Source organism: Magnolia sinica, chromosome 12, assembly GCF_029962835.1.
Source record: "Magnolia sinica isolate HGM2019 chromosome 12, MsV1, whole genome shotgun sequence".
In the NCBI taxonomy this organism is placed as follows: Eukaryota; Viridiplantae; Streptophyta; class Magnoliopsida; order Magnoliales; family Magnoliaceae; genus Magnolia; species Magnolia sinica.
In genome coordinates, this window is record NC_080584.1 from 77,818,772 (window position 1) to 77,834,847 (window position 16,076).

General features: G+C 40.9%; 2 protein-coding genes across 2 annotated transcripts; one reads left to right on the forward strand and one right to left on the reverse strand.

Moving 5' to 3' along the window:
- Window positions 1–291: 291 nt before the first annotated feature.
- On the forward strand, window positions 292–6,064 carry LOC131220285 (G-type lectin S-receptor-like serine/threonine-protein kinase At1g11330). The gene is made up of 5 exons (XM_058215235.1): window positions 292–898; window positions 4,250–4,473; window positions 4,922–5,132; window positions 5,467–5,667; window positions 5,784–6,064. Exons 1-5 carry the CDS (start codon window positions 292–294, stop codon window positions 6,062–6,064), a joined length of 1,524 nt encoding a protein of 507 aa, XP_058071218.1.
- Window positions 6,065–7,775: 1,711 nt separating this feature from the next.
- On the reverse strand, window positions 7,776–15,559 carry LOC131221809 (G-type lectin S-receptor-like serine/threonine-protein kinase At1g11300). Its single transcript, XM_058217113.1, has 7 exons — window positions 14,263–15,559; window positions 12,756–12,866; window positions 11,719–11,939; window positions 10,436–10,646; window positions 9,925–10,162; window positions 9,131–9,281; window positions 7,776–8,530 (listed from the first exon to the last, which is right to left on the reverse strand). Exons 1-7 carry the CDS (start codon window positions 15,536–15,538, stop codon window positions 8,225–8,227), a joined length of 2,514 nt encoding a protein of 837 aa, XP_058073096.1. The 5' UTR covers window positions 15,539–15,559; the 3' UTR covers window positions 7,776–8,224.
- Window positions 15,560–16,076: the final 517 nt, after the last annotated feature.

Sequence of the window (16,076 nt, forward strand, 5' to 3'; positions counted from 1 at the left end):
CCAAGAAGAGTTTTAGGGTTTCTAAAGGGTGTAGCAAGGGTGAGATTTGAGGTTGTTCGAATCAGGTAAGACCTCTCTCTTTGTAATTTCTATTTCATAGTGAAATTCTATCGCTTTGTGCCGTAGTTTTTTCCCGTAAGGGTTTTCCACGTTAAATCTTTGTGTTCTCTTGAGATTGCTTGGTGCCATTGGATTGCTATCCTAGATCTAGATCTATGTGATTCCGCAGCACAAATCCCCAGCACCCAATACTGGTGAAGCGGGAAATGGAATGGAAGGATATTCATTGGGATGCCGTACATGTACAACATCTACCTTAACGGTCCCAACTTGGTTACAGATGAAGAGAAGAAGACAATCTACTTCACATATTCTTACTACACTGAAGAATATACAAGAATGTCGATTGAATGGTCAAGTGTGTTCAAGACGTCGAATTGGAACATACAAAGGAAAGATTGGTCCATTCAACGGATGCACATGCGTACGAGGTGCGGCCTTTATGGCCTGTGCGGGCCGTTTGGGATTTGCAAGGAGTTGGGCTCGCGGATATGTGTCTGTATGCAAGGATTCGAGCCTAAGTCGATTGCTGAGTGGAGTAGCAGGAATTGGTCAGGTGGATGTGTAAGGAAAGCCCAGTTGAATTGTAGTAGTGGAGGGAAAGGAAATGGATTTTTGAAGATTGGAGGATTGAAAATGCCAGATTTTGCAGATTGGAAGCGTGGCGTGGGTGATGGAAAGACCTGCGAAGATGACAGTCTGAAGAACTGTTCTTGTATCGCCCTCGCCTATGTTAGTGGAATTGGGTGTATGAACTGGGGTGGAGATTTGATCGATATTGAAGAATTCAGCTCTGGTGGAGAGAATCTTTACATCCGTCTGGCAGATTCCGAACTCGGTATGCCTAACTCTCTTTTAATTCTTTCTAGTTAAACATTTTTCATTTGATATTTCTTGAATTTTATTTTTCTTTCCTGTCATGATCAACGGCTCGTGTGGCTCCATTGGGTTCCACTGGGGCCCACATTTAGAGGTAACCCAATGATCTGAATGAGCTACCTTATGAATTTTCAATGAACTCAAACTCGACAGATTCTAAAACTCAATGATCAGGATCATTCCTTCAGCTTGCGTATTGGATCATAGGTCACGCATGTAAATTAGCTCTCAAAGGATGGACGGTTGAGATTATCAGATCATAAGTCATTTCTGCCCTGTAATAAGGGTAAAAGGTTATCTTATATACGGTCTCGATCATTAGATCATCACTTTGTGACGATCCAGTGGAGCGACACATGCTTGGCAAATTCCTGGTCTTGCATAGGCCCTATAAAATAGCTCTCACAATAAGGACGGTTTTGACCGTCGGATCTTTACATTGTATGCAGTCCGCTTCCGGCAAAACCAAAAGCGGTTGAAAAGTCTCCTCTTTTTCTTTTTTCAAAGTCAAATCTTGACCTTTAATGCATGTCTGACTGAAATTGATGTTTAGATGAACGCCGATTGCACACGATTCGTGATGGGAACACATTGAACGGATACAAGATCCGAACCGTTCATATCTTACTCGCCAGAATTGACTTTTCAGTAAGCAGATTTGATGGAAAGTAGGTCCGACCCCCAGCCCAGCCATCAACCTATGGGGAGCGGATTGCCTGTGACCCCGGGCACATATATATCTCGGTGCCGAGAGCTTTGTGGGGACCACCAGGATGTCCATGACAAATCCAATCCGTCCATCTGTTTTCAAAGATCACAGTCTGATAGGATTATAAAATTCATGCAGATCCAAAACTCATGTGGCCCATATCACACGAAACAGAGGATATTGAACGAGTCTGATGGTGATAGAAGTTTTGTATGAGGATGATATTTCTTCCTACAGTTTATCTCAGTGGTAATAGTTCTATGAACGGTTTGGATAGTATATAACCATCATGGTCCGCCCCAGGAAGATTTCAAACTGTTTTGTTAGTGTGGCCTACCTACACATTGGATATGCCTGATTTGTAGAATCTTCCCTTATTATGGTCTTTTAAAACATATGGACGGAGTGGATTTATCACTGACACCTCTGTGGACCCCACACAGCCCCAGGCAGAGAGATTTCTCTATGCCTGGGCTTACGGGCAATCCGCTCCCCAACCTTTGTGTAAGATCTGGTCGGGCAGACGGACTCTTAGACCCAGCCCACTGATTGATAAACAAGTTAGATTTTAGGCTTGGGCGCGACCCAGAGAGCGGCCTGTCCCATTGACAGCCCTGCTGCTTATGATCGTTGGACTCATGGGGTCTCTCTTTAATCATGTTTATAAATAGGTACTTATTTTCTTTTTTCTATTTATTACAAATGCAGGTGGAAAGAGAGGACTTAAGGCAATTATCATTGTACTAATGGTGGTTTTAGGAGTAGTTATCATTGTTGTGTGCGCCTGCATTTATAGGAGGTGGACCACTAAACAAAGAGGTAAATACACACAATGCTTTGCTAAGCCCAAACGTATGTACAAGAAAACAATAAACTCGCCACTCCATGTGTTTGAAATCCAAGACGTCCATCTGTTACGTTGCTATAAACAAAAGGATGGCTCAGAAAACATGGCTATTTTTTTCCATCCATGTATTGGTTTGTAAACTGTGGTTTAAATGATCAGCAGAAAGACCGTATTGTTCCAGGTCAGCCATAGGCATGGTGGGATTCATCTGATGAACGGCTTGGATCTTTCACACCTATGCCATTTTGGCATGTGCTATGGCATTTGCATTGGCTTCATTGTACACCCGTGTCGGCTCAATACAATCATTATTGGCGCAAGGAGGGATGTGGCCAGAGTTGTACGCGCGTTGAATTAGCTCCGTCAGCTCTACTCGACTCGGAAAAGCGCCTCACCTTGAAATTGGATTGGGACCAAGTAGAGCTAGTTTTGGAGCTTGAAATAATTTCCAGCCAAAGTTCAAGCTTGCCTGACCCCCGACTCAACTCCGATCAAACCTCAACTCGAATCGACTTGGATGAAATCGGCTTGGTGACTCGGTTATTTTAATATTGAGACTATTCACCAATTGTTTGACAAAATGACTCAACAAAGTGTTGTTTCGGGTGTATATATTCTCTGCGGGATCGGCTAGCGGTGAGGAATGAATAGATATGAAACAAATCACTATGGAAAAAATAAAAACTTTACATTATAAAACTATCCTAATATCTTGATTTTGATGCTGCCAGGTTAGTGCTTGATGAAATACATGTAAAATGTTATTAGTGTTTTGCATTCTACGAAGAATTGAAGATATGCTTTGTGTTTGAGAAAATGTCGCACTAGCTCGAACTCAGCTTAAACTGGCCAGAGCCACTGACCGAACTGAGCTGAGCTGGCCAATCAGGCTCAAGGGCCGAGCCCAGCTGGGGTTAGCTACTGGCCTAGCTGAGTCGAGTTATGCCAAACTTGACTCGGTTTGACTTGTGTGCAGCTCTAGATATGATGAGGTTGATCACCATCTTCCTCAGGTATATAACAACAACTACGAATCCACGAAGCTCTCTGGACTCCTCACAGGCCTTCCTAGAATCCACAATTAATAAAAGCACGAATAATTTCTAAAAAATTTGAAATAATATGATTGATAATAATAATAATAATAATAATAATAATAATAAGAAATTTCAACCTTTTAAATATTAAGTTCAAACCTAAGAGTTTTAACTTAGACTCTAACTCAAACACCCTAAAAATGAGACTTTCTATAAATAGTAAACTTACTTTTATAGACGGCCTCCCTTCCTACTAGACTTCATGAATTTTGACAAAAAATAGTAAGTGTCCAATTTGGCCCAATTGAGCTAGTTTCTTAACTTTTCTAAGCCTTTTTTTTTTTTAAATTATTTTTTATTTTTTACGTTGGGCATAACTCAAATGAACAAAAGTTATACTTTTTTTTTTTAATGAAACAAAATGAGACTTTTCTAATGAATCTCACAAATAAGGCATGGGAAACCCAGTGTAAGAGGGTTGGTTGACTTTAGTAGGTTCTCTTACCCCAAAACCATATATAATATGTCCAAAAACTCATCCCATATTCCAAGATATGACTGATTTAAGGTTCTTACAGTTCTCCGATCATTCCTCTGGTCCATCTTTGCCATGAAAGTGTCTGCGACCCGCTCTACATCAATTATCAAATGAAATTATTACCTATTTGTTTACTTCATATTGATTTTTTATTTTTATTTTTTACTTACTAATTCTAGATTCAGGAAGGAAGATAAAATGGCAGGAAATGGTGTTGTTTCATATGGGCCCGAATCTACATGCATTCAGAAACTCTTCAGATGCTGATATACGGAGAGATGGTGTAAACCAAACGAAAGGCCCCGAATTACCCATTTTCGATTTTAAGATGATAGCAAAGGCAACACGGCATTTTAGTGATGCAAATAAACTTGGAGAAGGAGGTTTTGGTCCTGTTTACAAGGTAGCATTCCTATCTTTTCACGGCACAGTGTCTTACACAAGCGTGTAGACCATCTTTACACATCTACACGTGCTTCAACGTGGTACACGTGTTTGAGATCCAAGTCGTCCATCATGTGACCCCACCATAAACTGGGCTTCTAAAGAACCATGGTTAAGATTGCTTTCAGCCATTCATTTGATTCTTTCACTGTGGCCGAGCAGACATTGTATCTTATGTTACAAGCCAGCCGGTGTACTTCATTCCTGGAGTTTGTGTAAACATGAATGGGAAGTAAAGATCCAATGGCTCATTCGATCTGGTTTGCTCGAAACTCTTGATCTATGATGGCCCACTAATACAGAAAGTCTATCTTTCACTTTGCACATGGCACGGTGTAGATGGGGTGGATACATACGTGTGGTAAGAGCATACACAAACATTTTACACGCTTGATGTTTGTCTCTAGGGCAAGCTCCCTGATGAACAGGAAATAGCAGTGAAAAGGCTTTCCAAAACCTCTGGGCAAGGATTACAAGAATTCAAGAACGAGCTTATGCTCATTTCCAAACTCCAACACAGGAATCTTGTTAGGCTCTTGGGTTGTTGCATCGAAGGAGAAGAGAAGATTTTGATATACGAGTACATGCCCATCAAGGGCTTGGATTCCTTTCTTTTTGGTCAGATATCTCTACGACCCCATCAATTGCACATATGAGGTGCTTTTCATTTTGTACAAGTAGGGCTCGTGAAACTATGACCCTAACCATTGATATTATGGGCCCCACAGTGAATCATGCACAAAAACCCTAGCCATTACACAATGGTTATATGGCTTGGATTTTATTTTTCCAATCTGGTCTTTCTACAGTGGGGCCCATCAGATTGATGGTTTTTTTTTTTTCCCCTTTTCTTAACCAGATTGATGGTTTGAATCACTTAAAGATGGGCCTTACAAGTACAAACTAAAAACCCATTAATACTAGTTTGCATATCTTTGCCCACTGAAAATAGGTTTTGGTGTAATATCTTTGTTAGATCCAAGCCAGCAATCGGTACTGGATTGGGCCAAACGCTTCCACATTGTGGAAGGGATTGCTCGAGGGCTTCTTTATCTTCATCAAGATTCAAGATTGAAGATCATTCACAGTGATCTTAAGGCGAGTAATATTCTACTAGATGGAGACTTGAATCCAAAGATATTGGAACAAGGAAGTTTTTGGAAATGTCTTCCATAATCTCAAGAAAGCTGAGGAAGACGTGTTGGAGATAGAAAATAAGATTCAGGAAAATCTGCATTATGACAGAAATTAGGAATGTGCCTTGGCTAGGCAGCGTCTTGCCCATCTTGAACGGATGGAAGAGTCCTTTTAGAAGCAAAAGGCTAGAGTCTCCTGGATTGAGGAAGGTGACAGGAATACTAAATTTTTCCACAACACTGCAAATGAGAAGTTCCGACACTCCTTCAACTCCAAGTTCAAAGATGCTGCGGGTAATGTCATTTCAGGGCAAGAGGATCTCAAACAAGCTGCCGGCAGATTCTTTGAGGAGCAGTTCTCTGGGGATCCCGCTAACTAGTTGGTTGAGCTGCTTCAGAACATCCCAAATCTGATCCCCTGTCAGGACAACGTTGCCCTCTCTGCCTCCCCTTCCTTAGAAGAAGTTAGGACAGCGGTGTGGGATATCCCTATTGACGGGGCGCCAGGCCCGGATGGCTTCTCTAGTGCTTTCTTCAGAGAGTGTTGGCCGGTTGTTGGGTGGGGCATTCACGCTGCAGCGGTCTCTCTATTTAAAGGTGGGGTCGTGCCGAGAGCTTTCACCTCCTCTCTAATCTGTTTGATTCCCAAAACTCAATCTCCCTCCTCGTTTGCAGACTTTTGACCGATTAGCCTCTGCAATGTAATCTATAAGATCTTTGCTAAGATCTTAGCGTCCAGACTGAGTATCGTCCTCCCCAAACTAGTGTCAAAAGAAAAAGGCGCTTTCGTGAAAGGCCGGGCAATCGCTGAAAATATAGCCCTTGCGCAAGAGGCTATGAGGGATATCAACAGAAAAGTGCATGGTGGTAACATGATTATCAAACTGGATCTGGAAAAGGCTTACGATCAGGTCTCCTAGGCTTTTTTGAAGGAAGTCCTATCCAGGTTCGGCTTTGGGTTCAAATGGATCAAATTAATGGACAAAGCAAACCTGAATTTGCTCTAAAACAAAGCGCAGGCCCTTGATTGTTGCAATGACAAAGGAGTTGTTTAATTTTTCACCTGCACAAGCTATCTCCGCCAACTCACTCAATAAATTCTGGTGGGCCTTTCTCATTTCATGCCATTCATCAAAGGCTCCAAGAACTGAAGAACAATAGTAGCCAGAACCGACCTCCTACCCATGAGCGGAAATCCCAATTTTCGAATGCAGATGCAAAAGCCTATCTAGAAAATCTAGTAATAAAAGATGAAGAGGTGGAGTTTTCACCTAAATATCCATTATTGGCATGTCAGGATGAGAGGCCTCAGATTGATCTGATAGAATTTCTTTAGCAGTTGGGTCTATTGAAAGAAGAGAATGGATCGGATAGCAGCAACTGGGTCCCTCAGGACCTAAAGAACAACCCATTTGCACATGATTTACCAATATCAACACTAGGTCCCTGAAGACCTAAAGAACAACCAGTGCCTAATGTTACAGCAGCCTGTATGGCCTTTATTCTAGGGAAGACTCCAGGCAGCAGATCAAAGCCCTGCCTCTGAGAAGACCTTGGCTGCTTTATTTGGTTGAAAATTTCAAGTAATCCATGCATCATGCCAACGACAACTCCTCCAGTCACTGGAATTAACAGTATCCTGTGCCAAGTATCAGCTAGTCTCTACAAATGGAGCTAAGCAGCCCCTTCATTTAGAGTACCTGCCCAGGCCCATTCATGTATTACATGAACCTAATTAAATTAAATAATGTATGTCAGCAACACATCAAGGATCATGACTTTGGGAAGCAATTATGAAATGACCTTAGACAATCATTAAAATAGAAATCATGCATGTTTGAATCAAATGCTCTGGCAAATCAATATAGTAATTATGGTACTAAGATACTCTCCTAGCTTTATTACTAGCAGAGAGAAGCCACATGTCACGAGAATATTCGAAGGAAATCAAAATCTAATATAAAATCACTGGGAGCATACATGATTTTCAAATGTTTCCAATACCAATCATATTACCGGAATATGGTTTACCCAAACACAGATGATACACTGTATACTAACCACTTGACAAAAAAGGAAAAAAGGAAATAAAAGAAATTATATGCTCACTCTCGCCTCATTTAAACAAAAGTCAAGGCTATAGCCCTAAATTTTCTCTCTCCACGAGCTCAATACCGCTAGTTTACATGATTGTCTCTAATCTTATTAAAAAAAAAAAAAAAAAACTCTAAAAAGAAAATATAAGGTGTTCTGAAGGAGCTCCAAATACAATATACTATATACACCAGCACACTCTCTAACACATTAGCAGGATTCAGTGGTGGAAATGAGTATATGCAGTCACGATAGCGGGTATGTCTTGAGGAGGATATAGCTACTGGCAAGAGTAGACATCCAATGAGATAAAAGGTTGTTCATCAGCAAGACCCCACATGCCTGCATCGAACGAACTGTGGTCAATATCTTATAACCACCCATTTTCTGCTACAGGCGTGTGGCCTGTCTAATGGTCGGGCTAAATATGGATCGAGCCACATTGGTGGTTGTGGAGTGATTATCCATCTTGTCTTTGTGTCAGCGGCCATGAATCGTTGTCATGGTGACTTCATTTACTGTGAAAATTCCATGGTTCTGTGCCGAATCTGATTTTGCAGAATTTCTACTTATGGTAAATGCAGGCGGTTTGGGTGTTGGAAGAGTGACAATTTCACTGCCAAGCATGAACACCACTGACGCCATGGTGGGCCTGTCTGCCTCGAATTCTTGCACACACAAAAGCCCCACATGGAGACATCTCAGCACTTCCGATTTTGAGACAGAGCCTACCAGAACAGGATCGATCATCTCCAACATCGTGTCTTCGTTCCACAACCGCCAAGCCTGAACCAGTTTCAAATTCATCGTTACAAGGAAAAATCAAAAGATTTAATATCCACTTCAAAAGTTATATGTGAACATTTAGGGCCTGTTTGTATTATAAGTTACTGAAGTTAGTTATGTCACAAGTAACTTATCTTAGTTTCTACTGAATAAGAAAATAAGTATGTTTGGTAAATATCAGCTTCTCCTCTCTTCTGTCTCTCCTATCCCTCTTTTCAGCAACTTATGAATAGTAGAAAAGCTAAAAAAATTAACTGAAGTGATTATGTACTTTTTAAGTAAAGAAGTTACTTATAACTAATCATAAACCAAACATATCTGAAATAAGTTACTTGTCTACTGCTGCAAGTAGAAAAGTAACTTATTTGGTGGTATCCAAACGGGCCCTCACAGATGACTTTGGATGCTCAATCGAATAATTTGATATGATAAAAGTGGAAATGACCATGGTGGGGCTAGCTGCTAATGGTATTTCTGACCGTTTTCAAAGTCCAATTTCAAAATACATCGAATTGCAGTTTATACGTAACAATTTCATTCAACCGAGCATCCAAATGCATCATATATCATGGAATGTGAGCATGGTTTATGTATACTTACGTAATCCGACAAGCTCCAAGACCCTGTCCGAGGATAGAAGCCCATGTTCCTCATACCGCTCACAATCTCTAACAACAAGATCCCGAAGCTGAAGACATCGGATTTCTCTGAAAACCGTCCTTGCATGGCATACTCAGGTGACATATATCCACTGCATTTTACAGTTTGAGAGAGTATGCTTATCATTTAAATGTTTATTAGAAATAATCAAAACCGATTATTGTTTGGATTTATTTCAGTTGATAACTACCAACAACCATCAACGAGATGGAAACAATAGAGAAGGCTATCTAAACTTCCAAATAATGTGGAAATCCAAGAAATCTCAAATTTTAATAAAAATATAGAAATGACACAAACATGTAATACTTCTACCCGGGCTGTGTTTGGATGCAATTCAATTGAAGTATGAAAGTTCAATTTATTGATGTCAGTGTAAAATGAACTGATTCCAATCATTGCTACTGAAAAGTTTCAAATCACCAACAAATGGAAACCACTGAAACAACTTCAATATTCGTTCTTAGTCTTCATAGAGAGAGTAGCTCTTAAAATTGCTGATATGTTCCTTTCATTTGCTTCACTTTAAAAATCTAATGATCAAAATTCAATTGGATAGTGCATCCAAACACACCTTTAGGGTGTTATTAGTGCTTTTTCTATGCACTAACAAAGACCATAGAATCAATCTTAACCATCACCAGCAAAAGGATTTTATTCAACATACTACATGCAATGTAAAATCATCTGATTTTTGAACTAATTGAATCTCACTGGAATGAGTTTCAACTTACTATGTCCCAACAACCCTGTTTGTTCTTGCTAGAATCTGATCTCCTCCAAAAATCCTTGCCGTTCCGAAGTCTGATATTTTCGGATTCAAGCTTCCATCCAACAGAATGTTACTGGCTTTTAGATCCCGATGAATTATCTTCAATCGGGAGTCTCGGTGAAGGTAAAGAAGCCCACGAGCGATCCCTTCGACAATGTGGAAGCGTCTCCCCCAAGCTAGTACTGCTTTTTGTTTGGGATCTGAACCCATATGTCCAATTGAACAAGTTAATCATCTCTTCATTGAGTTAAATTAAAAAAATAAAATGTATGTAATCAATAGATTCAAGTATATTAAACCAAATTTCTGTAGGCTAGATTGCCACATGATTTTTGTGACATGTCAAAACTAAGTACTGATGAATAATTCCAAAGTGAAAGAGTTGATATATATATATATATATATATGAGAGAGAGAGAGAGAGAGAGAGAGAGAGAGAGAGAGAGAGAGAGAGAGAGAGAGAGAGATCAAACCAAAGAGGAAGGAATCCAATCCCTTGTTTGGCATGTACTCATACACCAGCAGTTTCTCTTCTCCTTCAATGCAACACCCCAATAGCTTAACAAGATTCCTGTGTTGAAGTTTGGAGATTAGGATAACCTCATTCTTGAATTCCTGTAAGCCTTGTCCAGAGCTCTTGGATAGCCTTTTCACTGCTACTTCCTGTCCCTCTGGCAGCATGCCCTGGCCATCATCATGGAACATATAAGATTCACTAAATGTGTCAATCAATGCAGACCATCCAACCGATATGCCACCTCATGGATGGACCCTTAATCGAAATAGTTGCATTAATTAGATGTTCCTATCAGTTGGATCCAATAGAAATTTCTGTCCAGAGTCCAGACCATGGCCTTGAACTTTTATTTACAGGTTAGTGGACTCTTCATCGGCTCACCTTATAGGCCCTCAATCATCCAGGTAACAGTAATTGGAATGTGGTCCATAGCCTAGTGGCACCAATTGAATGAGTAGATCGGCCTGTTGGGTGTTCGGGCCTGGCCCACCTCTGGCCAGGCTCGAGTAGGAGTATCGACCATACGGCCAGGCTCTGATTATAAACTCAGGCTTGTTGCTGATCTGATTAAAAATTCAGGCTCGTTGCCGATCAGGCCAGGTTTGCCATGTACAACAGCGGGTCATCCCGGCCTAAGTCCAGCCGAACCCAGCCCATTAGGGTTTGCAAGGGAAAATTTGTAGTATAAACAATATTTGAAAATGCTTATTTACTCATGTTATTGCTAAAACCCCAGCCTCCCGCATCTCTGTCTATGCTCTAACAACCCTCAGACTCAGGCTCAACTATTTTGCCTCGTCACAGCTTGGGCTGGGCTTGGGATTATGTTGAACGATGCAAGCTAGATTTAGAAAGTACTTGGCCCGTCCCTAAGCTCGTTGACACACCTAGTTCCATATGCCCCATCATGTATTTGATCCAGGACATTCATCATACAGTCCCGTATAATAGTGCTGGCCACCATCCTAAAAGTCGAGATGGCCCACTCATTGGATGTGCAACACATATACAACAGGTGTACCCCATCAGCTATCATTTTTTCTTCCTACATGTGTTTATTTGATACATATACCAGCTGGATTTTTTGGCCAAGGAACATCACCATGTGGCCCATGTGATGAACGGCCCAGATCTAGCTCATATGCGCCTCATCAGCATATGTGGGGCCCTAGAGAGTAGAGATAATGTAGCTTTTGTCGAATTTGTTAGAATCATGTGGCCTTAGAAGAGTGTCCTTACCTTATAAACGGGACCAAAACCACCTTCTCCAACCTTATTGGCATTAGAGAAGCTGTTCGTTGCAAATGCTATTGTCCTGAACTCGAATATCGGCAATTCCAGGCCGTTTACTTGCTTTATACCATTTCTCAGTGTATCGGCTTCCGAAGAACTTCTAGAGCCCTCTATTACCCTTGAGCTCGCTTCGAATAGTGTCATTGCCTGCATTCTGGTCTTCTTTCCTAATCAACAGAGAGAAAAATCAACAACAGGTGCACACCATAGTTTTAGAAATCATCAACTCGACTTGTTACTCAGTTGAGTCAACTCGACTCAGCAAGAACTCGAGCTGAGTCAGCAGTAAATTAACTCTTAATTGTGATTCAGTCCCAACTCAATAAAACTCCGCTAGCTGGCCTGACTCAACACGGCTTGCAGTTACTGAGTCAAATCCCTGGTCAAGTTGTAATCTGCCCTCTTTTAATTTAATTATATTACATATTGGGTTGACTTAAAGACTCAGTTGATTCTTTTTGTTGACTCAAATTAGACCGTCCAAATCTTGGGACTCAGTTCAGATGGATTGTAATCTGAGAATCATATTGAAAGGATGTTTTGGCTGATTGATTGATGGACATTCGACGGATGGCTAACATTAAAAAAACTAGTTTCCATTAATCAGAGTTTAGGATCGTCCGTTCAAAAGAAGCCCATTTTTCAGAAGCATGGTTTCAGTGGGTGAACTAGAAACTCAACCGAGTCAACCCTAGCAAACTCTGTCACTAGCATGGCGCGGTCGGTGCTTGATAAGACTTGTTAACTCGACTCAAACTTCGGCTGACTTGAAATGACTCGGATTGACGAAAACTGAGTCATTTGAATCAACATTGAACTGAGGAAAAGTTCCATGATTACTGTGGACGATCTGTGGGTGTTGGAGATTCCTGGCACATGATCTAGCCACAGTTAGGCCCAGCACACCAATGGCTCCGATCATCAAATCAAGGACCCCACTTGTTAGAATTGAAAACATGAGTATTGATTATGATTGTGTGTACCTCTTTGTTTGACCAACCACCAACCCAAAATGCAGGTGCAGAAACCCAGGATTGTTATTGCCAAAGCAACCAAGGTTCTCCTGATAATTAACTTAGAATCTCCCTTTTCACCTGCAATTGGAAGAAAAATAAGTACCCAAAAGCACAGTTTTATGACTCGGAATACTTGTCTGAGTCGACTCAGAGTCGGTTGGACCCAATCAGATTCCTCACCAAGTAAGAGAAGAAACAAAACATGGAGCAGTTGGTGCACTCATAAGGAATCTCAACAATAGCTGGTGACTTGGCCTCACACTTCTGTCATTAGGGGTTGGCTCAAATTGACCAGTCAATTCAATCAAGAAGCACATGAATTGAAGGTAGCCTATTCACTTCCTGTTAATGTCCCTTGATATGCACAGATACCCCATCTTCTAACTACTCCAGCTTTTAGAGAAGGTGTTTGTTTGCCCTAGTATCAAAGTGAAAGATTGAGTGTTCGAATCTCAGCAGTAGTGAATATGCCACTGGAATATATTGTCCCATTGTTTTTGACGGCATATTGCGCTCCCATGTGCCCTGGGTCTAATGAGCAGTCTAGGATTTGGCTGCGCAAATATCCAAGTGTAACCATAAGCACTCTCGATTTGTTAGGCATACTACCAAGAATGGGATGGATTGATAGGAAATATGATTCCAGCACAATATGAGGTGGGGTGGGCATCGGATTAGCAAGTATATAATTGTTGGGATGCCCCCAAATAGGAGCATAAAAAATTCAAATGGAAGAAAAGATAGCAGGAGCTACCCAACCTACTAGATCATTTACATAAAAATACAGGTAAGGAGCAATTTTATCTGTCTCTATATGTAAGCCCAATTAATTATTTGATCCATATTGATGCAATGCGGTAGCATTTCTCGTTAAATTATAGTTGAAAACTCACAAGCCTAGCTGGGCTGACTCGTGCGAGTCTTGGGTTGACCCCATGGTAAAAATCCATGCATACAGAGGTTGTGTGTGAAGATTTCTACAAAATAAATAAATAAATAAAAAGAAAATTCCAAAACCCTTTAAACTTATAAAAGAGAAATAATAATATTTCATCCACCATTGAAAAAAAACATAGATTTTCCTTTTCTTCTAAAGATATTTTGAAAAATGAAAACAGTTTCCTCCTTTGATTTGCATTTCTCTTTGCTATGGCCCACCCGAATTTTATATCAGGGTGAAAATTTGTCACAGGGTTTTCATGGGATTCCGCATCACATGGACCGTTAAGATTAGACACCAATGACACGTGTACAAAGGTGAGGGTGCGCAGGGGAGCATGACTCATATATATATATATATATAGAGAGAGAGAGAGAGAGAGAGAGAGAGAGAGAGAGAGAGAGAGAGAGTGTGTGTGTGTGTGTGTGTGTGTGTGTGTGTGTGTGTGCTGCCTCCTTCAAAGTACATCAACATGGATTGAATCAAGAGATGAATAATAATGAAAAATTGAAGATTAGAAAAATAACCACTTACGGAGTTCAGAAATCGCTAAACGGATGTGAAGATCCTCACCGCTGGAAGGGAACTCTTGAATATCCATCAAATCTCCACCCCAAACCATACACCCAATCCCACTAACGTGAGCATAGGCCACACAAGAACAGTTCTTCAGACACCCATCTTCACACTCCTTGGCATTCAAGAGTCGCATCCAGTCTGAAAAATCAGGCATTTTCATCTTTTCTAGTTTCAAAAATCCATCACTGCTACAGTTCAGTTGTGTCCTTCTAACACACCCACCTGACCAACTCCCCTTATTCCATTCATCGATCGACTTCGGTTCGAACCCTCTCAAACAGCTACACATCTGCGAACCGAACTCCCTACAGACCCCGAACGGGCCACACGTGCCATAGACGTCGCATTGGGTCCGAGGATCTTGCCATGGCACAAACCATTCCTTTCTATTTTCATCCCAATTCTTCTGTGTAAACATGCCATCCCATTCCAACCACAATCTTGAATATCCTTTACTAAAGTACGCATGTGTGTAGTATATCATCCCTTCCTGGATATTAACTACCCTAGGCCCGTTTAAGTAGTTATCATACATTAAAGGCCTTCCCGTGAATATCTTTCCATTCCATTGCCCGCTTCGCCAGTATCGATTCTTACCATTCCATACAAGAAGTTGTGGGATCTCATGTCCGTCGATGCCGAAAGTGAAATTCCCTACTGCAGGATCGTTGCTGCTCTTCCATGAAGTTAGAACATTTCTCTCGCCTGTCTTGAGATTAACATACAACTCCATCGTAGGTAAGAACGAGTCGGAGAGATCTTTGAAGCTCTCCCATATCACAACTCCATTGCTGCTACTCGAATTTCTTTCTCTCAGAACAAGATTACCGGTATCAAGAATCGTCGCGGTTGAATTTTTCACTGCAGTGGAAGAATTCGAAGACCAAAGAATGTTTCCTCTTCCATCTACAACAGCGAGGTTTCCGTCACCGTTGATTCTGAAAACTCCAGATGAATCCGTAAGTGGGTTTTCTCGGTTCGCCACCCAAACGACAGTTTGTGTCGGGACGTTGTGGAACCATGTTCCAACGTAGCGGTTCTTGGAATTGGGAGGGCTAAAGAAGCCGAGTTGGTAGATCTCACCAGTCGAAATGAGGCTTTGTCCTTCTTTGATAAATTGGGTTGGAGTTATGGTGTCGATTGCAGTGCAAAAATGGAGCATGAAGATAAGAAAGAGAGAGAGAGAAAGAAGAAGAGCTCTTACATTCCTCTTGCTGGTTGCAGTAACCATTTCTCCGTAGAAAACTGGCGTTGTTTTCAAAGATAAGTAACTTTATGAATTAGAGAAAATTTCCATTGCTTTTAGAGAATTACAAGTTATAACACACCTAGTTGCATTGGGACAATCTGACAGTCTAATCCATTAATCTAGACCGTTCATTTAATCCAGTGACATTTCATAGGCTAGCCTGCAAAAAAATCACACTGATCTGATGATACAATCCATGATTTGGACTTTTTTTTTTCTTATAGCCATACATTTTCCTGTCCGTGGATCTGATGGTTAGAATTTCTTAACAAAACTGATTATTTAGAATCACAAGCATCCATGCCGTGCCCTAACAAATAGGTGGATGGAATTGTTGAGTGGACCTATTTTACTGCGAATGGTCTTCACCGTCCATATAAAACGTCAATGATCAAATGGTTAAAAAATTTCAGATCGGCATCATACATGCATGGTAGCTCATGACACGTGTTTTGTACGAAATGAAGAGTCTGATCAATGGATTAGGCTGTATAAGTATCCCAATGAAACAAGGAGCAGT